This window comes from Mustelus asterias, chromosome 25 (genome assembly GCF_964213995.1).
Source record: "Mustelus asterias chromosome 25, sMusAst1.hap1.1, whole genome shotgun sequence".
Lineage (NCBI taxonomy): Eukaryota > Metazoa > Chordata > Chondrichthyes > Carcharhiniformes > Triakidae > Mustelus > Mustelus asterias.
Window position 1 is genome coordinate 8073018 of NC_135825.1, and position 22871 is coordinate 8095888.

The 22871-nt window shown below is 48.3% G+C and overlaps 1 protein-coding gene across 2 annotated transcripts in view; it reads right to left on the reverse strand.

Moving 5' to 3' along the window:
• The window catches only part of LOC144511784 (uncharacterized), a 55441-nt gene that overhangs the window by 10099 nt on the left and 22471 nt on the right, over positions 1-22871 (reverse strand). The window contains exons 6-12 of one of the 2 annotated variants that reach the window (XM_078242107.1): positions 16727-16774; positions 13514-13653; positions 12802-12876; positions 9256-9310; positions 5610-5773; positions 3882-3950; positions 1558-1612 (exon numbers count right to left, since the gene is read on the reverse strand). In XM_078242107.1, the coding sequence (XP_078098233.1) occupies positions 1558-1612; positions 3882-3950; positions 5610-5773; positions 9256-9310; positions 12802-12876; positions 13514-13653; positions 16727-16774 (606 nt within the window). The remainder of the gene's footprint in view (positions 1-1557; positions 1613-3881; positions 3951-5609; positions 5774-9255; positions 9311-12801; positions 12877-13513; positions 13654-16726; positions 16775-22871) is intronic. The other variant, XM_078242108.1, reaches the window with a different exon arrangement.

Consider the following 22871-nt stretch of genomic DNA (forward strand, 5'->3'; position numbering starts at 1 on the left):
GGATACTGTAGACGTGGAGGGGATGCTTCCTCTTGTGGGGCATCCTAGGACAAGAGGTCATAGTCTTAGGATAAGGGGTAGCAAATTTAAAACAGAGTTGAGGAGAAACTACCTCTCCTTAAGAGTTGTGAATCTGTGGAATTCACTATCCCAAAGTGCGGTGGATGCTGGGATAGTGAGTAAATTTAAGGAGGAGTTAAGACAGATTTTTAATTGGTAATGGGTTGAAGGGTTATGGGGAGAAGGCAGGAAAATGGGGATGAGGAGCATATCAGCCATGATCGAATGGTGGAGCAGACTCGATGGGCCGAATGGCCTAATTCTGCTCCTATATCTTATGAACTTATGAACTTATGAACCATAATAGTTTGGGCCCAATTTGTTTGGCCAGAGTCTGATCAGGGTCAATGACCCCAACCAAACTCTAGAGAGGGGCAGTTTTATGGAATTCCTGCTCCAGTCCGGATATCCCCACCAAGTACGCAAAGGTGGCCCTTGTTTTGTAAGGAAAGGCTTGTGGAGTTCCGTCAAGATTCTGTGAGGCTCTGGTGTGGCACCACAGAGCAGAAGGCCACCACTCACTGTTAGAGAGAGTGTTAACACCAAGCACAGAGGCAAAGGAAAGCAAATGTGATCATTTCCTTTCAGAAAGTAACACTTAGGCTCCCGTATGTGATTAATCAGGGACCTGCTATGCATCAGTGGAGCGTGCTCGGGAAGAATAGGTGACTTTGGTCCTCTGATTTCCAAAGATGTGCAGGCTAGGTAGATTGGCCATGGTAAATGTGTGGGGTTACAAGGATAGGGCAAGGGGATGGGCCTGGATAAGATGCTCTTTCGGAGAGTCGGTGCAGATGGGTTGAGAGGCCTTATTCTGCACTGTCAGAATTCTATGTTTCTCGGGAAAAAGACCAGGGTCCACTTAGTTCACCTTCCACCATCCTAGAATCCCTACAGTGGAGAAGGAGGCCATTTGGCCCATTGAGTCTGCACCCACTCCTCATAAGAGCACCTTACCCAGGCCCACCACCTTGCCCTATCCCCAGAACCCCACACCTTTACCAGGGCTAATCCACCTAACCCGCACATCCTTGCAGTGTGGGAGGAAACCGGAGCACCCGGAGGAAACCCACGCGGACACGGGGAGAACGTGCAGACTCCGCACAGACAGTGACCCAAGCTGGGAATCGAACTCGAGTCACTGGCGCTGTGAGGCAGCAGTGCCAACCACCGTGCCACCGTGCCGCCCACCACTGACATCCCTAAAGCTCCCTCCACTCTTTCTCATACTTTCCCCAACTCCAAACCTAAGCAGCACTTTAAAAAAAAATCTAAATGTGGAGCATCTGAATGTTAGTTCGGTCGACACTTGAACGTCATCAGCAGGTTCTTCGCCCTGCGTAAGTGTGACAGCAACACAGAGGAGAGAAGCTGAGTTAAGGAGATGGAAACATAACCATTTCCATATTCCAATTTATAGCAAAGAATTGATGAAGATCAGAACTTTTTCACATTGAAAGTAAATTGCTTTCTGGTGATCTAGAAAAGCGTTCCTACTTGGCTGTGTGCAGTAGATCTTTTCAGGCAGCGGGTAGATGTCATCAGACCAGACCTGGAAAAGAACGACAGTCACATGAACATTCAAGTTGGTATTAAAGCAGAATCTACACCATTATCCCACCTGGGCTCCTTCCTCACCCTCTCCCAAAGGTGCTACTTCTGGGGTTCCTTTGATTCATGAACAATGGACGTCACTGCAAAAATGACCATGGATTAGCCACGGAAAATGCACGGGGATAGGGGGAGGGGGTGGGTCTGGGGAAGATGCTCTTTCGGAGCGAGAGTCGGTGCAGACTCAATGGGCTGTAATTGAGAAGGTCTGAGAGGCTGAACATTATTTAACGCTGAGGAGGCTTTTGAGTGGGTTAAAGTTTAAAGTTTTATTAGCGTCACAGGTAGGCTGACATTAACACTGCAGTGAAGTTACTGTGAAAACCCCCCTAGTTGCCACACTCCGGCGCCTCTTCGGGTACACTGAGGGAGAATTTAGCATGGCCGATCCACCTAACCTGCACATCTTTCGGACTGTGGGAGAAAACCCAGTAAGAGTTTTAACAACACCAGGTTAAAGGTTTAACAACACCAGGTTACTTTAACCTGGTGTTGTTAAAACTCTTACTGTGTTTATCCCAGTCCAACGCCGGCATCTCCACAGGAGGAAACCCACGCAGACATGGGGAGAACGTGCAAACTCCACACACAAACAGTGACTCAAGCAAGGAATCGAACCCAGGTCCCTGGTGCTGTGAGGCAGCAGTGCTAACCACTGTGCCGCCTCTGGTTACTGGTTCTCCTCCGGTGTAAACAATTTCTCCCAAGCTACTCTTCCAAAGCCCTCATCATTTTGAACATCTTCGACTGGCTTGTTTATCTTCTACCAAGGTCTTACCTAACGAATGACAGCACAGTTCCCAGTCTGCTATCGGCTAATGGATATATGAGAAGTGTATATAGGTGAGGTGAAGGAGGGTGGGAGGAGCGTCACCGCTCTCCATGTTTTATCAATTACATTGCTGCGGGAAACAGGTGACGGGTTTTTGAACACATATCAATAGGGGATAGCTGGGACACTGGAGAGTGTCAACAATAAACAAAGTCAATAAGCCATCTCAGTAAGGAAAGGCTTGGTGTCTTATCTTTGCCTTCACCAACTGGCGTGGATCCTAGTCACAACTTGCCTGGATCTATTGGGCTGAATGGCCTCTTTCTGAGCCTTAAAAATATTGGGCGGAATGATATGGGGACGTGAGGGGAACTGGACGACGCACTCCCCTCAGAAATTATTTCAGCGTGGAGCTAACACACTCCAAGTTAACCCGGCTCGCACCAATAAAGCACTGTGGGGCTCATTAACAAGGGCTGAGCGGGATTAAGGGTGGAAGACCTGCCCTCAGGATTTAGCTTGCAGCTCCCTCTATTCCGGCAGCACCAGGAAGACTTCCATGGCGGTTGATTGGAGTCTGCAGGTGAGGATTGGAGCCCAAGGCCTAGGGTCCCTGTCTGGGATCTTGGCCTGGGAGTGTTCCGGTAGGTTCGAGTGATGGGTGGGAAGGTGGTGGGATTCCATGCCCACCCTCTGGGAAACACACCTGCCAGTGGCACATAAAATTCAACCCATTCACGTAAAGGTTGTGAATGTAGCCCAATCCATCACGCAAACCAGCCTCTCATCCATTGACTCTGTCTACACTTCCCACTGCCTCAGAAAAGCAGCCAGCATAATGAAGAATCCCATGCACCCCGGACATTCTCTCTTCCACCTTTTTCCGCCGGGAAAAAGATACAAAAGTCTGAGGTCACGTACCAACCGACAGAAGAACAGCTTCTTCCCTGTTGCCATCAAACCTTTGAATGGACCGACCTCGTATTAAGTTGATCTCTCTCTACACCCTAGCTATGACTGTAACACTACATTCTGCACTCTCTCCTTTCCTTCTCTATGAACGGTATGCTTTGTCTGTATAGCACGCAAGAAACAATACTTTTCACTGTATACTAATACATGTGACAATAATAAATCAAATCAAATACCCTGATACAGAGTAGTATATCATGCTTGGAAGTGCACATTATGTGAGTGAGGAATGTTTGACAAAACATCCCTTGAGGTTACTAACACCCTGATGCCCATTGTCAGGGACTCTCACAGTGACGGGCACTGCCTGGTGATTATAGGGCCATCTACCAACAAGGGGTCAACACCATTAGGTGAGGACAGAGGGAAACAGAAAAAAGATGATGAAAGAAATAATTGATGTTTGGCACAAGCAAGATTGGCAGTGAGTGATTAACATTGGAAGAATTTGACAGAAGACACTGACCTTTACACACAAAACCTTGTGTTGCAGGGTCGGCTTGATGCTGAACTCATGCATCTTTGATTCAGAGACCTGCAAGATGGAGAAGATGAAAATGAATCGATAATGAGAGGGAGCATTGTGTCTACGGTGACTCGCTGCAAGGAAGGGTCTCCACTCGATTCTTTCATCATGACCTCTTGACATATGGACAGTGTTGTGAGCAAAATGAAGCACCTGAGGATGGAATTAGATTAACACTGATAACACAACCAGAAGCTCAACTGATTAACCCCTTGAGAACACATGCAATGTTCATCCTTTACCACACACTGGAGCTATTACATCAGTAAGCTAAGACACTGGTCACACATTGACTCAATATGATCGGGGCGGGGGAAATCTTGTTCTTTCGTTTCCTCCCCCTCCCCTGATCCCCCTCTCCATATTGGTCGCAAACAGTTCATTTAGCACACACCATTTGCAAAGCTTTGGGGAAAGGGAGGGAAACTCATTGGATAATTCTTTCAAAACTGGGACAGATAGGATGGGCCAAACAGCCTCCTAAGTACCACATCATTCTCTTAAATATTTACTCCCTCGAAGACTTCTCGAAACATATAAGAGCCTGAGGAGACTTTGTGATGACTTCAGCCAGGATAATGGGGTTGGCTTGCCAGAGCATGAACTGCCTGATGAGTCTTATAATCTCCATCTGGTCCGGGACCTAATCCACCATTCCCAGAGGGCTGGTCTGTCGAGCGCCTTCTTCCCAATCAGAGGGTTCTTGTTCACCTTCACTGCCACACAGCCACATTCTCACCCACTCTCGCAGTGGGTGAGGGGTTGTTTCTTTACATTCAGCAGCTTTTTAAAAAAAGATTCATGTCTAAGATTGTGTTTCTGATATTTACGAATCATAGAATCATGGAATCCCTACAGTGCAGAAGGAGGCCCTTTGGCCCAACGAGTCTGCACCGACCATGGGCATTGGCACCTTGGCACTGCCTCGGGCATAGGGCAGTGCAAATGGGTGGGGCCTAAGGGGGGGGGGCTCGGGGTGAGGGCCAGATGGGGGTGGGGCCTGGTGGGGTGGGGTGGGGGTGGGTGCAGGGGGTTCCGCTGCCACTCTGCAGGTGGATCAGTGGGGGAGGAAGGGAGGGAGGCCAGCAATTGGGGCTGATCATCGGGGTGGAGGCAGCCTGCTGGTGGGGGTCGGGGGTGGGGTGTGCGATAACTGTCGGGCGGGGGGGTGGTGGTGTTGGTGGGATGATCGGACGGCAGGAGGTGCTGGAGATCGGGGCAGCCTGGAGGGTGTTCGGGGCTGGGCCTGGGAATGTTCAAGGGGCCAGCGATCGGGGCATGGGGATGTGAGAGGGCCGGCGTTGCAGGGTCACGGGTCGGCCAGCGATTGGGAGACCGGCAGACAGGGGCCACTGCACTTGCGCCGATCTCGGCGCTGACAGATCAACGCATGTGCAGTGGCGCACTCAACGCTATGCTGCCGGCATCCTGGGTGGGAATAGGCCCTGAATTCTGGAGCGAATCATGCTAGTGCGCTCAGCGGTGCAGATTGTGGGAGATTCTTTTCTGAAGTCCCACTGGAAAAAACAGCGTAAATTATTCCAATTTTCACGCAAATAGGACACTTCGAATTTTTTGGGGAGAATTGCACCCAGTAAGTTTGTCATTTTCCCATAATCGGCCTTGTTACCCGTTATTGGTGGAAAAAAAAATCAAACTGGGACCTACCAGCAGTTCTTGTATTGCCGATATGTTTGTGAGCCAGTCCGTGCCATCTTCCTTGTAGTAAAACATCACTTTCATTCTGATGGTGCAGATTGCTGGAAAGCCACTGGGCAGCACTTGGAGGGAAGAGGGAGTTGGTACCAGCTTGATATTCAGGCAATGGCTCCCTGCGTTCAAACAGCAATGGATGAATAGCGTCTCACATAGAGTCATCGCACAGACGATTAGGAGAGACAAACAACATTAGAATAAAGAGTAGTTGAGGGCTCAGACAAGGGAGATATAGAGGGTAGACAAAGGTGGGGTTGGAATTCATGTGCATGCCATGCAGATTGTGGCAAATAAGGTTGGTGAGTTGCAGTCACAAGTGGCCGCACAGGATGGGTGGCACAGTGGTTAGCACTGCTGCCTCACAGCACCAGGGACCCGGGTTCGATTCCCGCCTTGGGTCACTGTCTGTGCGAAGTCTGCACGTTCTCCCCGTGTCTGCGTGGGTTTTCCTCCGGGTTCTCCGGTTTCCTCCCACAGTCCGAAAGACGTGCTGGTTAGGTGCATTTACCCGAACAGGCGCCGGAGTGTGGCGACTAGGGGAATTTCACAGTAACTTCATTGCAGTGTTAATGTAAGCCTTACTTGTGACTAATAAATGAATTTTACTTTAGGATTTTGATATACCCGCAATAACAGAGACCTGGCTAAAACAGCGATCGGGAGAGATGGAACGGTTAATATCCATGGCTACACTGGAAATGTAGAGAGCGAAAAATGGGGTGGGGCAGGTGGTAGTTCCGATTAAAAACACTAACAGCCCTGGAAAGGGCTAGCGTGACTCAGCATTCAAGGACAGAAGCTTTTTCTTCTGTGCCGCCCTAAGACAAGGTAAATCTGGAGGGTCTCAGTGATGTTGATGGAGAGGCCTGGAAGGGGGGAGGGTCAGGGAGGGAGCACCCGCGTAGGGTGGACCTTGTGAGTAGACGCCTGATGCCCTCATATCCCCTTCCCGCTCCAGGCCTGAGCGGGGTGACTTTCCAATTTCCCCACTGCCACTGAATTCCTACCGCCCGCCTCAAAATTGAGGCTGAGTGGGAAACAACCCTTAAGTAGTCATTAATTGCCCACTTAAGGACCTCAACTGGGCAAGGGCAGATCTCACCGATCCCATTGTAAAGTTGTCTCCCCCCCCCCCCCCAGGCCCCCCCTCCCCACCACCCCCCCACCCCACCCCCCGAGCCCGCTACTCGCCTACAGAGCCAGGGGAACATAAAATTCTGCCCAATATAATTAAAATAATGGTGCATATTTAAGTGGGTCGCAGTGAGGGTTGAGGCTACGTGTACATAGGTCTTTGAAAGTAGCAGGACAAGTTGATAAAACTGTTTTTAAAAAAAAGCTTGCAGGGTCCTCATAGAGACAAGAATGCAACTTCAGAATATTATGTTAAAACTTTTATAAAGTCACGACGTGTGATTTTGTGATGAACATTTATGAAATACTGGCTTGGCCTCAGTTGGAATATTGTGCCGAATTGTGGGTCCCACATCGGGAAGGATTCCAAGGACTTGGAAAGGGTGAAAAAACGAGACTTGCCAGAACGGTATCTGGGGTGAGGAACTGCGTTTATGTGGGGAGACTGGAGAAACTGGGGTTGTTCTCCTTGTATTGGAGAAGTGAATTTGTAGAAGGGTTTTGACGGAGTAAAGACAGTCCTAACTATGTTACGGGTTTTAAAACAAAAAAGAAAAAGATGTGGTTTGCACGAGTAGATTAAAACTAATACACGACAGGTTTATTGAAAGAGATGTTCTCTGCACAGAGTGGAAACCGAAACTAAAAGCAGGAACCTGTGAAACACCCTAATGACATCGCCATCAAGTCATGTGACCAGCTCGTAAAGGAATCCTGCAACCATTTAAATATGTAACAGTAAATAAATTAAAGTAAAATTAAAGTTTATTTATTAGTCACAAGTAAGGCTGACATTAACACCACGATGAAGTTACTGTGAAATTCCCCTAGTCGCCACAGTCCGGCGCCTGTTCGGGTCAATGCACCCTAACCAGCACGTCTTTCAGACTGTGGGTGGAAACTGGAGCACCCGGAGGAAACCCACACAGTCACGGGGGGAGAACATGCAGACTCTACACAGGCAGTGACCCAAGCCGGGAATCGAACCCGGGTCCCTGATGCTGTGAGACAGCAGTGGCAACCACTGTGCCACCGTGTCACCCAGTTCCCACTGGCAGGTTGAGGAAAGAGCAGGGGTGCGTGGTGCTATTTAAGAAGCTTCCGAAGGGCCAGCATGATGGGCTGAATGGCCTCCTTCTGTGCTGTAAGAATTGGAAACAATGCAGGAAGCTGTGAGGATCTGAAAGGTGAGATCAGGGGTGTCAACAAATAGCCAAGAACAATAATCAGCTTAGAGAATCGTTAAACATGACTCAGGGACTTCCAATGAATCTCGGTTTATTTCGCTCGTTGGGGAGTGATGCCCTTGACCCAGGCGGCTGGCTGGACTTTATAACACGCTGCGTGATGCCTGCAGTTAATTGCCAAAAGCTCACTTAAGAAGTTTCCTTTCACTCCAGAGATAGTAAGTAGTCTCACAACACCAGGTTAAAGTCCAACTTTAACCTGGACTTTAACCTGGTGTTGTGAGACTACTCACTGTGCCCACCCCGGTCCAACGCCGGCAACTCCACATCATGACTCCAGAGATATTACAGGCTAACACCTCAGTGCCGTACTGAGAGAGTGCTGAACTGTCAGAGGTGCTGCCTTTTAGGTGGGAGAGCCCAAAGCACTTTAAAACCATTGAAACACTTTTGAAACGCAGTCATTGTTGCAATTTAGGAAACGTGAGAGGCAAATATACACACACTAAGCACCCAGAAAGAACAATAACATCATGACTATATTGTCCATCTTTTGGTGATGTTGCTTGCATGAGAAATGTTAGCCAGGACTTCAGAAATAACACCGCTCCGCTTTGTGTTATACCACAGGAGCATTGAGAGGAATGAAAGAACCTCGGTTCACTGTCTCATCAGAAAGACAGCACCTCCAGCAGTGCAGCACTCCCTCAGAAATGTCAGCCTAGATCTCTGGAGACCAGCCTAAGCCTATAAACCTTCTGCCTCAGAGGCGATGGGAATGGGTTTCGAGTAGAACACAGATTCAAAATTCAGAAACAGTTTGAGAGATCCCGAAGGAACTCTCTTCAGGGCTGGTTCTAATGCTTCACTATAAATAGCGGCATGGTGGCACAGTGGTTAGCACTGCTGCCTCACAGCGCCAGGGACCAAGGTTCAATTCCGGCTTCAGGTGACTGTGTGGAGTTTGCACGTTCTCCCTGTGTCTGTGTGGGTTTCCTCCGGGTGCTCCGGTTTCCTCCCCACACTCCAAAGATGTGTGGGTTAGGTGGATTGGCCATTCTAAATTGATCCTAGTGTCAGGGGGACTACCTAGGGTAAATGTGCGAGGTTACGGGAATAGGGCCTGGATGGGATAGCGGTCGGTACATACTTGATGGGCTGAATGGCCTCCTTCTGTACTGTAGGGATTCTATAACAACAGGGGTGTGTATGTAAGAATGAGAATCAAGTGAAGACACTTGATGGTCATTGAGCATTTCTTGTAGTCTCTCACATACCTTTAAATGGACACTCCATTTCTTCGTGGTACAGGCTGTGTCTTTTGGTGACAACCTGTGACGAAAGGAATGCAGAGTTAGTCACTGCGGGAAAAACTCTTTACTCGTGTGCTGACTCCCAAAGAGACAGGAAGGCCCAACCTGAATAAAATGAGTGAATTTCGCCTTCGGCTGGAACGTTAGAGGGCAGCTAGGGGAAGGCGATGGCCTAGTGGTATTATTGTTAGATTATTAATCCAGAAACTCAGCTAATGTTCTGGGGACCCGAGTTCGAATCCCGTCCCGGCAGATGGTGGAATTTGAATTCAATAAGAAATAATTGGAATTAAGAATCTACTGATGACCATGAAACCATTGTCGATTGTCGGAATAAACCCATCTGGTTCACGAATGTCCTTTAGGGAAGGAAATCTGCCATCCTTACCTGGTCTGGCCTACATGTGACTCCAGAGCCACAGCAATGTGGTTGACTCTCAACTGCCCTCCAAGGGCAACTAGAGATGGGCAATAAATGCTGGCCCAGCCAGCGACGCCCATGTCCCACAAAATAATTTTTTAAAAAATTAAAAAACAACAACTTGCATTGTTATGGTGCCTTTCACATAGACAAAAGGTCCGTGGCACTTCATAGTGGCACAAGGCTAAACAGTGTCTGCTGCCCCAAAGAGAGAGACAACTCTGTTTCTCTCCACAGATGCTGCCTGACTTGCTGAGAATTTCCGACACTTTTTGTCTCTACAGCAATGTACAGGTGAAAGGCTGAGAATTCTGCAGCTCTCCAAATTGTCCACCATCTACAAGGCACAAGCCAGGAATGTGATGGAATATTCTCTACTTGCCTGGATGGGTGCAGCTCCAACCACACTCCACACCACCCAGGAGAAAGCAGCCCGTTTGATTGGCACCCCATCCACCACCTTCAACATTCACTGCTCAAACACAATGTCAGACTCCTATTTATTGACGACAGCTCAGCCTTCAACACCATTATTCCCACGAAACCCATCTTCAAACTCCATGGCCTGGTCCTTGGCTCATCCTTCTGTGACTGGATCCTGAACTTCCTAACCCACAGACCACAATCAGTAAGGATAGGCAACAACACCTCCTTCACGGTCATCCTCAACACCGGTGCCCCACAAGGCTGTGTTCTCAGCCCCCTACTATACTCCATATACTCCCATGACTGTGTGGCCAAATTCCCCTCCAATTTGATTTTCAAGTTTGCTGACGACACCACCATAGTGGGTCGGATCTCAAACAATGACGAGACAGAGTACAGGAATGAGATAGAGAATTTAGTGAACTGGTGCGGCAACAATAATCTCTCCCTCAATGTCAACAAAATGAGGGAGATTGTCATTACCTTCAGGAAGCGTAGAGGAGAACATGTCCCTGTCTACATCAACGGGGACAAAGTAGAAAAGGTCGAGAGCTTCAAGTTTTTATGTGTCCAGATCACCCAACAACCTGTCCTGATCCCCCCATGCTGACACTATAGTTAAGAAAGCCCATCAATGCCTCTCCTTTCTCGGAAGACTAAGGAAATTTGGCATGTCAGCTACGACTCTCAGCAATTTTTACAGATGCACCATAGAAAGCATTCTTTCTGGCTGTATCATAGCTTGGTATGGCTCCTACTCTGCCCAAGACAGCAAGGAACTACAAAAGGTTGTGAATGTAGCCCAAACCATCACACAAACCAGCCTCCTATCCATTGACTCTGTCTACACTTCCCGCTGCCTCGGCAAAGCAGCCAGCATAATTAAAGACCCCACGCACCCCGGACATTCTCTCTTCCACCTTCTTCCATCAGGAAAAAGATACAAAAGTCAGAGGTCATGTACCAAACGACTCAAGAACAGCTTCTTCCCTGCTGCTGTCAGAATTTTGAGTGGACCTATCTTACATTAAGTTGATCTTTCTCTGCACCCTAGCTATGACTGTAACACTACATTCTGCACTCTCTCATTTCCTTCTCTATGAATGGTATGCTTTGTCTGTCTAGCGTGCAAGAAACAATACTTTTCACTGTATGTTAATACATGACAATAATAAATCAAATTTTTAAAAAATCAGTAGTGTGTAACATCTACATGATGCACTGCAGCAACTCACCAAGGCACCTTCAACAGCACCTTTCAAACTCACAACCTCTACAGATGCATCGGAATCTCCCCCACTTGCACTCCCCTAACTACTTGTGGTAGCAAGTTCCACATTCTCACCTCTCTCTGGATAAAAAAGTTTCTCCTGAATTTCCTATTGACGAAGGGTCATCCAGACATTACCTCTATTCTCTCTCCCCACAGATGCTGTCAGACCTGCTGAGATTTTCTAGCATTTTCTGTTTTTGCTCCCTAACAGCACTGTGGGTGTACCTACACCACAGGAACTGCAGTGGTTCATGAAGGCAGCTCACCAATACCTTCTTGATGGGGTGGGCAATAAATGCTGGTTTAGCCAGTGACGCCCACATCCCGTAAGATAATTTTAAAATCAGCGCCGAGGGGGTGGAGATTGGCAGGTTGAGAGAAGGCATGGGCCAACTGAGCCAAATGGGTTTCTGTGTCATAGAGTCATAGAGATTTACAGCATGGAAACAGGCCCTTTGGCCCAACTTGTCCATGCCACCCCTTTTTTTAACCCCTCAGCTCGTCTCAATTGCCCATGTTTGGCCCATATCCCTCTATACCCATCTTACCCATGTAACTGTCTAAATGTTTTTTAAAGGACAAAATTGTACCTGCCTCTACTACTACCTCTGGCAGCTTGTTCCAGACACTCACCACCCTCTGTCTGAAAAAATTGCCCCATTGGACCCTTTTGTATCTCTCCCATGGTCTGGAATGGGGGGGTGGGGGTAAGTTAATAGGTTGTAATGAACAAAACATCGTAGCTGTGAGGGACAGCTCGGTGGATAGGATATTGGTATGTAGATAGGCTGGAAAATTGGGCGGGGATCCTGGATTCAGGATTCAATCCTGGACCGGGGAGCGGCGCGGGCTTGGAGGGCCGAAGGGCCTGTTCCTGTGCTGTATTGTTCTTTGTTCTTTGTCCCCTCTCACCTTAAACCTATGCCCTCGAGTTTCAGACTCCCCTACCTTTGGGAAAAGATATTGACTATCTAGCTGATCTGTGCCCCTCATTATTTTATAGACCTCTATAAGATCATCCCTCAGCCTCTTACGCTCCAGGGAAAAAAGTCCCAGTCTATCCAAGCCTCTCCTTATAACTCAAACCATCAAGTCCCGGTACCATCCTAGTAAATCTTTTCTGCACTCTTTCTAGTTTACTAATATCCTTTCTACAATAGTGTGACCAGAACTATACACAGTTGTACAGTCTTGTACAACTTCAACAAGACGTCGCTGTAAGCAATGTTGTTGACTCTCATCTGTCCTCTGAAATGGTCTAGCAAGCCACTCAGCTCAGGGGCAACAAGGGATGGGCAATAAATGCTGGCCAGCCAGTGATGTGCATGTCCCACAAATGAATGAAAAAGAAGTTCCATGTTAGAAACAGAATTGAGCCTTAAACACTCACCCTGACACACAGGCACGGAATCTCTGGAACATTCTTAAAGATGACACTGCTGTTCCCAATCGTATCCTTGGGTGGCTGCAATCCAAATTCAAAAAAACTCTTGCATCAGTCTGCCTGACAGATTAGTACTTAGAGTCATAGAGGTTTACAGCATGGAAACAGGCCCTTCAGCCCAACTTGTCCATGCCGCCCTTTTTTTTTAACGACTAAGCTAGTCCCAATTGCCCACGTTTGGCCCATATCCCTCTATACCCACCTTACCCATGTAACCGTCTAAACGCTTTTTAAGAGACAAAATTGTACCCGCCTCTACTACTACCTCTGGCAGCTTGTTCCAGACACTCACCACCCTCTGTCTGAAAAAATTGCCCCTCTGGACACTTTTATATCTCTTCACTTCTAAAACAGAAAGTTCCAGAAATGTACTCCACAGGTCAATCAACATCAGGTTAAGATGAAACTCAGTTCCAAACCTGAACTGCCGACTCTGTCACTTCTCTGTCAATCGCTTACTTCTGGAAAATTCCGCTCTTTGTTTGCTATACCTTATGTAAGACCATAAGATATAGGAGCAGAATTAGGCCACTTGATCCCATCTCCTGCCTTTTCTCAAAAACCCCTGATCCCCTTATTGATAAAGAACCTACCTCTCTCTGTCTTAAAGACACCTAAGGAAGGTGATGGCGATTGGACAGGATGGCTGCGTACTTACTGCGAGGTTCTGAGCCTCCTCAGAGCTGCAGTATCGACTCTTCCAGATGCACAGATACACCAAGTACTCGCGATTGGGATGGGAACTGGTGTAGGTCACTGTCAGGTTAGTGTCGTTCAGGACGCACTGGATGGCAATATCTGCAGAACAGAAATTTAAGTTATGCAGTCACATGGCAACAATTTCAGGCAGGAGGTGACCTACTGTACATCTAACCCTTCTATCCCACAGTTTGAGCACATATGAAAATGTTCCACGTTGGTTGTGAAGTGCTTTTGGATACTGAAGGGATGAAGAGATATTGAAATAGTGCAGGAAAGTGGAGTTGAAGTAGATGATCAGCCATGATCTTAGTGAAAATACAAGGACATAGTTCGCTGAAAGCAGCGTCACCGGTAGACAGTATGGTGAAGGAGGCATTTAGTACACTGGCCTTCATCAGTCAGGGCATTGAGCATTGGAGTTGGGACATTATGTTAGAGTTTTATCAGTCATTGGTGAGGCTACACTTGGAGTATTGTGTACAGTTTTGGTCACCATGTTATAAGAAAGACATTGATAAACTGGAAAGAGTTCAAAGAAGATTTATGAGGGTGTTGCCAGGACCAGTGGGCCTGAGTTACAGGGAGCGGTTATCCAGGCTAGGATTTTATTCCTTGGAACGTAGGAGAATGAGGAGTGTCCTTATTGAGGTGTATAAAATCATGAGGGGCATCGATACGATGAACGCACATCTTTATCCCAGGGAAAGGGAATTGAAAACTCGAGGGCACAGGTTTAAGGTGAGAGGGGAAAGATTTCAAAGGAACCTGAGGGGCAACTTCTTCACGCAGAGGGTGGTGCGGATATGGAATGAGCTGCCAGAGGAAGTGGCTGAGGCAGGTTCAATGGCAACATTGAGAAAGCATTTGGATCAGTACATGGATGGGAAAGGATTAGAGGGATATGGGCCAAACGTGGGCAATTGGGACTAGCTGGGAGGGCACCATGGTCGGCATGGACCGGTTGGGCCGAAGGGCCTGTTTCCGTGCTGTATTGCTCCATGACTTGAAAATATATAAATGGGGTGGCACAGTGGTCAGCACAACTGCCTCACAGCGCCAGGGACCCGGGTTCGATTACCAGCTTGGGTCACTGTCTGTGTGGAGTTTGCACATTCTCCCCGTGTCTGCGTGGGTTTCCTCCGGGTGCTCTGGTTTTCTCCCACAGTCCAAAGATGTGCAGGTTAGGTGCATTGGCCATGCTAAATTGCCCCTTGGTGTCCCAAAATGATTTTTGATTTGATTTATTATTGTCACATGTATTAGTATACAGTGAAAAGTATTGTTTCTTGCGCGCTATACAGACAAAGCATACTGTTCATAGAGAAGGAAAGGAGAGAGTGCAGAATGTGGTGTTACAGTCGCAGCTAGCGTGCAGAGAAAGATCAACTTAGTGTGAGGTAGGTCCATTCAAAAGTCTGACGGCAGCAGGGAAAAAGCTGTTCTTGAGTCGGTTGGTACGTGACCTCAGACTTTTGTATCTTTTTGTAGGTTAGGGGGATTAGCAGGGTGAATGTGTGGGGTTACGGAGATAGAGCATGGGAGAGGGCATGGCTAAGATGCTCTGTTGGAGAGTCAGTGCAAACTCGATGGGACAAATGGCCCCCTTCTGCACTGTAGTGATTCTATGACGATTCTATGAAAAGTACAGCAGGCTCGAGAAGCTTTGTCTTGAGACTAGACCCATTAAATCTGGACTGTCCAACCAGGGGTGAAGCAGCCTCTCAGCATTTACCCTGTCAAGCGATGGTCTCGGTGGCCCAGTTCTGTGTTGGTGCACTGTGTTAACCCACTGAGCCACTTGGAAGGGATAGTTGATAATTATTTAATTGCATGCTTGTTTTTATTTCCTATCCTGAAACTAAGAAAGTCCCAGAATCTGCCTCCTCTAGTAGGAGAAGACAATGGATGGAATCTTCTCGTCTCGCCAGCGATGGGAAACCGCAGCCCTGGGGAAAGCTAATTTAGCGTGCGGCCAAAAAAAATAGTTTCCCCCTGCGTGGGACGAACTACAGCAATTCTGTTCTCGGGACGTTAAAGGTGGGTCAAGCTCCCCGACAAACAATGCGGGGGAGCGCTTTGGTATGCGATGGCTCACTGTGCATGCCAATTTTCCTCCAAATTAAACTCCCACCAACAACGAATTAGAACATTCACATTCACAACTGCATATAAGTGACGTACACTTGGCAAGGTGACTTGTTCCATGATTAATGGAGAGTTGCTGCTGCATTGTCCTCTTAGAATCATAGAATCCCTACAGCGCAGAAGGAGGCCATTTGTCCCATCGAGTCTGCACTGCCAACAATCCCACCCCGGCCCCATTCCTGTAACCCCACCTATTTACCCTTGCTTGTCCCCCTGATACTAAGGGCCAATTTAGCACGGCCAATCCACCTAACGTGCACACCTTTGGACAGAGAGAGGAAACCGGAGCATCCGGAGGAAACCCACGCAGACACGGGGAGAATGTGCAAACTCCACACAGACAGCGACCCGAGACCGGAATTGAACCCGGGTCCCTGGCGCTGTGAGGCAGCAGTGATAACCACTGTGCCACCCATTTGGGGACTTTCTGTCAATGTCAGCCTGTGCTTGGGACCAGCAGTGCATGTTACGCGGGAGGGGTTGACTGAGGAAAGGTTAGTGGGGAAGGGAGAAACAGTGGTTGGGTAAAGGTGGAAGGGATAGTGCAAGCTGCCTGGACGCCTATTAAATATGGCGCCTGGACCTTCCACCCCATGAGGTAATGGTGGGTACGATGACCAGCAGACGTTCTGGAGTGTGGAGACTCGGGAATTTTCACAGTAACTTCATTGCAGTGTTAATGTAAGCCTACTTGTGACTAATAAATAAATACTCTCTCAGTTCCAGTCTCATCCCTCTGAAAGTTCTTGCACCTTCTGCAGTTCCTCAAATATCATTTTTATAATCTGAAGACTGGAACTGCATAGTCTGCGTTAAAGTCTTACTAAACTGTAGATAGTGACTAAAGAACATGCTTCCATTTAATGCACCCAATTTCTTTATATATAATTTACAATGAAGAGCCTGACAGTCACAGGGAGCAAGACATAGGAACTTTAGAGGCTGGGCAAGTCCTTCATTGAGAAAGGGGGTTTACAATCTACACAATGAACATCACAGCTCTCCCCTGCCCACTCCCACCCACCTGGACAGTAGTCTTCAGCATATCTTTTCATCATTGGATTGTTGCAATCTGAAAAAAAAAAGAAATGGCGTCACTGGAAAATTCCAGAAAATTTAAGGTTTGGAGATATATTCACACATATTTTCTTTAAGGTTTCTGTGTGTAATTATTTACACTAGAATCCCTCTTGTACACCATCACACTCAAACTCCCTCACTCTCTTGCACACTCTCTTGCTCTCTTGCACACTCTCTTGCACACTTTCTTGCACCCTCTCGTGCTCTCTTGAGTTTTCTGTGCTCTCTTCTGGTCTTTTGCACTCTCTTACACTCCTTCACACTCTCTCGTGCTCTCTCACACTGACGCACACTGACTCACACTCTGTCACACTCTCTTGCGCTCTCACACTCCCTCACACTCTTTCACACTCTCTCGCTCTCTCACACTCCCTCACACTGACTCACACTCTTCCACACTCTCGCGCTCTCTCACACTGACTCACACTGACTCACACTCTCTCACACTCTCTCACGCTCTCTCGCGCTCTCTCACACTCTCTCACACTCTCTCACACTCTCTCACACTCTCTCACGCTCTCTCGCGCTCTCTCGCGCTCTCTCACGCTCTCTCACGCTCTCTCACGCTCTCTCACGCTCTCTCACGCTCTCTCACACTCTCTCACACTCTCTCACACTCTCTCACACTCCCTCACACTGACTCACACTGACTCACACTCTCTCACACTCTCTCACACTCTCTCACACGGGATTATCCGGTCCCGCTGCAGTGAACGGAGATTTGGCTGAGCGCCGAATTCTCCGTCCTCGCTTGCAGTGGCAGCGGGACGAGGACGGCGGAAAATTCCAGCCCATATTACAGTGTTTGAGGCAGTGAGGGGAGAGTGGGAGTTGAGCTGCTGTGGGTGAGAGGGTGAGGGAAGAGGTGGCAGGAAGGGGTAGAGTGTGAGATCACGTGAGGACGGCCTTTAGCAGAAAGATTAGCCTTTAAATCGCACTCCTCAAGTCCACTGGGAAATCTCAAAACACTTTACAGCCAATGAAATACTTCCTTTGAAGCATGTCCGCTGTTGCAATGTGGGAAACACAGCAGTTAATTTGTGCACAGGAAGATCCCACAGACAGCCAAGTTGTAGAGACTGGAGAATCTGTTTTTTTGCAATGTTGTTTGTGAGACAAATATTAGCCAGGACACTGGAGATAGATAACTCCCCTGCCCTTCTTTGACGAACACCAACCCACCCCCCACCCCCCCACCCCCCGCTCGGGCAGGCAGACCCCACCCACAACCCGCCCCGGTTGCTGGCCTCCCTTCATCCCCGAGCGATTCCCATGCAGAGTGGCAACACAACCACCCGACCCCCACCGATCACCCTTAAGCCCCACCCACAATAGGCCCCACCCCCTTAGCACTGCCTGATGCCCAGTGGGCAGTGCCAAGGTGACCCTGGGCATGGGCACTTTGCCCCTTAGTGCCATAGGGCACAGGCTGGCACTGCCAGGGTGCCCATACCCAGGGGGCAGCCCCTGGGGGGCCCTGACTGCCCCCTTCTTCACCCCAGCTGGGTCTCTCGCTAGTTCCCCGCAAGTGGGGAGCTACTCTAAACCCCGCTGGAGTGAAGTACTCCTGGCGGGATGGGAGATGCTATCGGACCCGGAGAATTCAGTCCTGGGCCCGATAATCACATTTAAATTCCACGAAAGACAGATTAAAATCACTTTCCTGGTCTTCCCGTCGATTCCCAGCACGGTCTCTACCGCGTCTGCTCTCCGGCTGTGGGAGACGTGCATGTGTCGGGAACGCACGCACGAATCCCGGGAAATGGCTGACATGTGCATCTCCCAACCCAATGCACCAAAAACCGTGCGGGAGAATCGGCCTCCTGAACTCCCACCTAATCCCATCTACCAGCACTTATAGAATTCGAAAGCAAAGAGTGGGGGTAAATGGGTGTTTTCCTGGTTGGCGATCAGTGACCAGTGGTGTGCCTCAGGGATCAGTGTTGGGACCGCAATTGTTTACGATTTACATAGATGATTTGGAGTTGGGGACCAAGTGTAGTGTGTCAAAATTCGCAGGTGACACTAAGATGAGTGGCAGAGCAAAGTGTGCAGAGGATGCTGAAAGTCTGCAAAGAGATATAGATAGTCTAAGTGAGTGGGCGAGGGTCTGGCAGATGGAGTACAATGTTGGTAAATGTGAGGTCATCCATTTTGGTAGGAATAACAGTAAAATGGACTATTATTTAAATGGTAAAAACTTGCAGCATGCTGCTGTGCAGAGGGACCTGGGTGTCCTTGTGCAAGAATCACAAGGAGTTGGTTTGCAGGTGCAGCAGGTAATTAAGAAGGCAAATGGAATTTTGTCCTTCATTGCTAGAGGGATGGAGTTTAAAAACAGCGAGCTTATGTTGCAGCTGAATAAGGTGCTGGTGAGGCCACACCTGGAGTACTGTGTACAGTTTTGTTCTCCTTACTTGAGAAAGGATATACTGGCACTGGAGGGGGTGCAGAGGAGATTCACTAGGTTAATTCCGGAGTTGAGAGGATTGGCTTATGAGGAGAGACTGAGTAGACTGGGGCTATGCTGATTGGAATTCAGAAGAATGAGGGGAGATCTTACAGAAACATATAAGATTATGAAGGGAATCGATAAGATAGAGGCAGGGAAGTTATTTCCACTGGCGGCTGAAACTAGAACTAGGGGGCATGGCCTCAAAATAAGGGGGAGCAGATTTAGGACTGAGTTGAGGAGGAACTTCTTCACACAAAGGGTTATGAATCTGTGGAATTCCCTGCCCAGTGAAGCAGTTGAGGCTACCTCATTGAATGTTTTTAAGGCAAGGATGGATACATTTTTGAACAGTAAAGGAATTAAGGGCTTTGGTGAGTGGGTGGGTAAGTGGAGCTGAGTCCACGAAAAGATCAGCCATGATCTTATTGAATGGCGGAGCAGGCTCGAGGGGCCAGATGGCCTACTCCTGCTCCGAGTTCTTATGTTCTTATGTTTTTATCATAGAATCATACAGCGCTGATCTCATTTATCACATTGCTGCCTGAGGGCCTTGTGTCCTTGGCATGTCGAGATGTCCTGTGATCACAAAAGAGTCAATGTAAGTGAGTTCTTTACTTCAAAAGATTAATTTCTGCTTCAGCTGATGTGGGAACATCACCGGTCAAACTGGTTTCGCTTCAACTGCAGGTTGAGCTGGTTTAACAAACTTGTGAAACTGACTGAATGCAGGAACTCAAGATTGAATAAACTTTAACCCTTTCATAGAAATCATAGAAATCATAGAAACCCTACAGTGCAGAAGGAGGCCATTCGGCCCATCGAGTCTGCACCGACCACAATCCCACCCAGGCCCTACCCCCACACATTTACCCGCTAATCCCTCTAACCTATGCATCCCAGGACTCTAAGGGGCAATTTTTAACCTGGCCAATCAACCTAACCCGCACATCTTTGGACTGTGGGAGGAAACCGGAGCACCCGGAGGAAACCCACGCAGACACGAGGAGAATGTGCAAACTCCACACAGACAGTGACCCAAGTCGGGAATCGAACCCAGGACTTTCAGGGAGGAGCTTGGCCTCTTCCCAATGAAACTCGCAGGGGAAGGATTTCTCTCTCATCTATCGGCCTTCCTGCTCTCTCCTGGAAAGGGTGACTGGTGCTGTCCTACTGGCTACTCTCTGGCACCTTATCCAGTTCACAGAATCCTTACAGTGCAGAAGAGGCCATTCGGCCCATCGAGTCTGCCTTGACTCCCTGACAGAGTATCTAACCCAGGCCCTCTCCCCCACCCTATCCCTGTAAACTCACACATTTCCCATGGCTAATCCATCTAACCTACACATCTTGGGACACTAAGGGTCAATTTAGCATGGCCATAATTTTAGTGACATTCAATACAGTTCATAGAATTCCTACAGTACACAAGAAGGCCATTCAACCCAACGATGACAATCCCACCCAGGCCCTATCCCTGTAACCCCACATATTTACCCTGACACCAAGGGGCAATTCATCACGCCCAATCAACCTAGCCCGCACATCTTTGAACTGTGGGAGGAAACCGGAGCACCCGGAGGAAACCCACGCAGACACGGGGAGAATGTGCAGACTCCGCACAGACAGTGATTCGAGACCGGAGTTGAACCCGGGTCCCTGGCGCTGTGAGGCAGCAGTGCCAACCACCGTGTGCCACCGTGTGCATTTTAAATTTAAATTCAATTAATTAATACATTTGGAATTAAAAGGCCAGACCCCGTAATGATGATCATTCCCAGATTGTTATAAGAATCCACCTGTTTTACTAATGTTCTTTAGGGAAGGAAATCTGTCATCCTTACCCTATCTGAACTTTATGTGATTGCAGACACACGATGTGATGACTATGAAATGGCCTCGCAAACCACACAGCATTGGGCAAAGAGGGATGGGTAATAAATGTTGACCTTGTCTCACCCCATTTGCACGTTGCCCTCAAGGTGGTGGGGGAGGGGCCACCGTCCACCTCCTTGCAGAAGGTGCCTTTGCAAAGCAGGTCTGGAGAGGGATGAGGTGGTTTTGTCCAGGTTCATCCCGAGTCGCTCCGTGACGCAGGACTCTGTGCTCTACGGGCTGTTCCCAGGGACTCACTCCAAGACAAACATCAGGTGTTGCTGGAGGATCATCAGCTTGGTGAAAGATGCTCTTTGGCCTGCCCGAAACTTGTTGCTCTTCCAGTGCAAGGACCTGTCCTCATAGAATCATTCGGCCCATCGAGTCTGCACCGACCACAATCCCACCCAGGCCCTATTCCCGTAACCCCACATATTTACCCTGCTAATCCCCCTGATACTAGGGTTAATTTAGCATGGCCAATCAACCTTGGCCACACATCTTTGGAGCGTGGGAAGAAACCGGAGCACCCGGAGGAAACCCACGCAGACAAGGGGAGGATGTGCAAACTCCACACAGACAGTGACCTGAGGCCGGAATCGAACCCGGGTTCCTGGTGCTGTGAGGCAGCAGTGCTAACCACTGTGCCACCGTGCCACCCCAAAGAGTCCTCGACTGAGTGTTGCAGACTAGCATATTCCAAAGCCCAGGACTACGTGCTGAGGGACGCACTAAATCTGGGGAAAACTGCAATAGAGCCGCAATGCGGGAGGTCGCTGTCTAAGACTTTTCAGCCACAGTGAATTGAGGGAAGCAGAACCTTCTCGGGCTGAATGATTCACACTGAATGTATACAGTGAATATTATATGCATCACAACTGTATGGAAGCATCTCAGAGTGCAGCTTGTTCCATGGGGACAATGTAAATACCTTTGTACCATTTGTAATGATCATTTTGAACTGTCTGTAATGTTTCTTTGACTGTATTGAAGTCGCTCAGATTGTAACAGGATCTATGTAGAGAACCTGAATATTATTATTGCACTTTGATGGGCATTTTGGAATGTTTGTAACGCCCTTTCAGATATTTTATGAATACAGTTTATTTTTGCAAAATAAAATGCTGGGCTTGCCAGAAACCTTCACCTCTGAGGCAGAGTGGAAAAATACTGTTACTTGAGCCTGCCCGACCATTCCTTAAGATCATGGATGATCTTCTAAATCAACTCCACTTATCTGCCCTATCCCCATATCCCGCCATTCCTTGAGACCATTTCCATTGAAGTTAGACATGCTTTCAGCTGCCTAGGGCCCTAAGCTTTGGAATTCCCCACTCAAGTGGATAGAGCCGTGAAGAAGGCCTATAGTGTGTTAGCTTTTATTAACAGGTGGTTTGAGTTTAAGAGCCGTGGGGTTATGCTGCAACTGTACAGGACCTTGGTGAGACCACATTTGGAATATTGTGTGCAGTTCTGGTCACCTCGCTATAAGAAGGATGTGGAAGCATTGGAGAGAGTGCAGAGGAGATTTACCAGGATGCTGCCTGGTTTGGAGGGTAGGTCTTGTGAGGAAAGGTTGAGGGAGCGAGGGCTTTTCTCTTTAGAGCGGAGGAGGATGAGAGGCGACTTAATAGAGGTTTATATGATGATGAGGGGGGTAGATAGAGTGGACGTTCAGAGACTATTTCCTCGGGTGGATGTAGCTGTTACCAGGAGGCATAACTATAAGGTTCATGGTGGGAGATATAGGAGGGATGTCCGA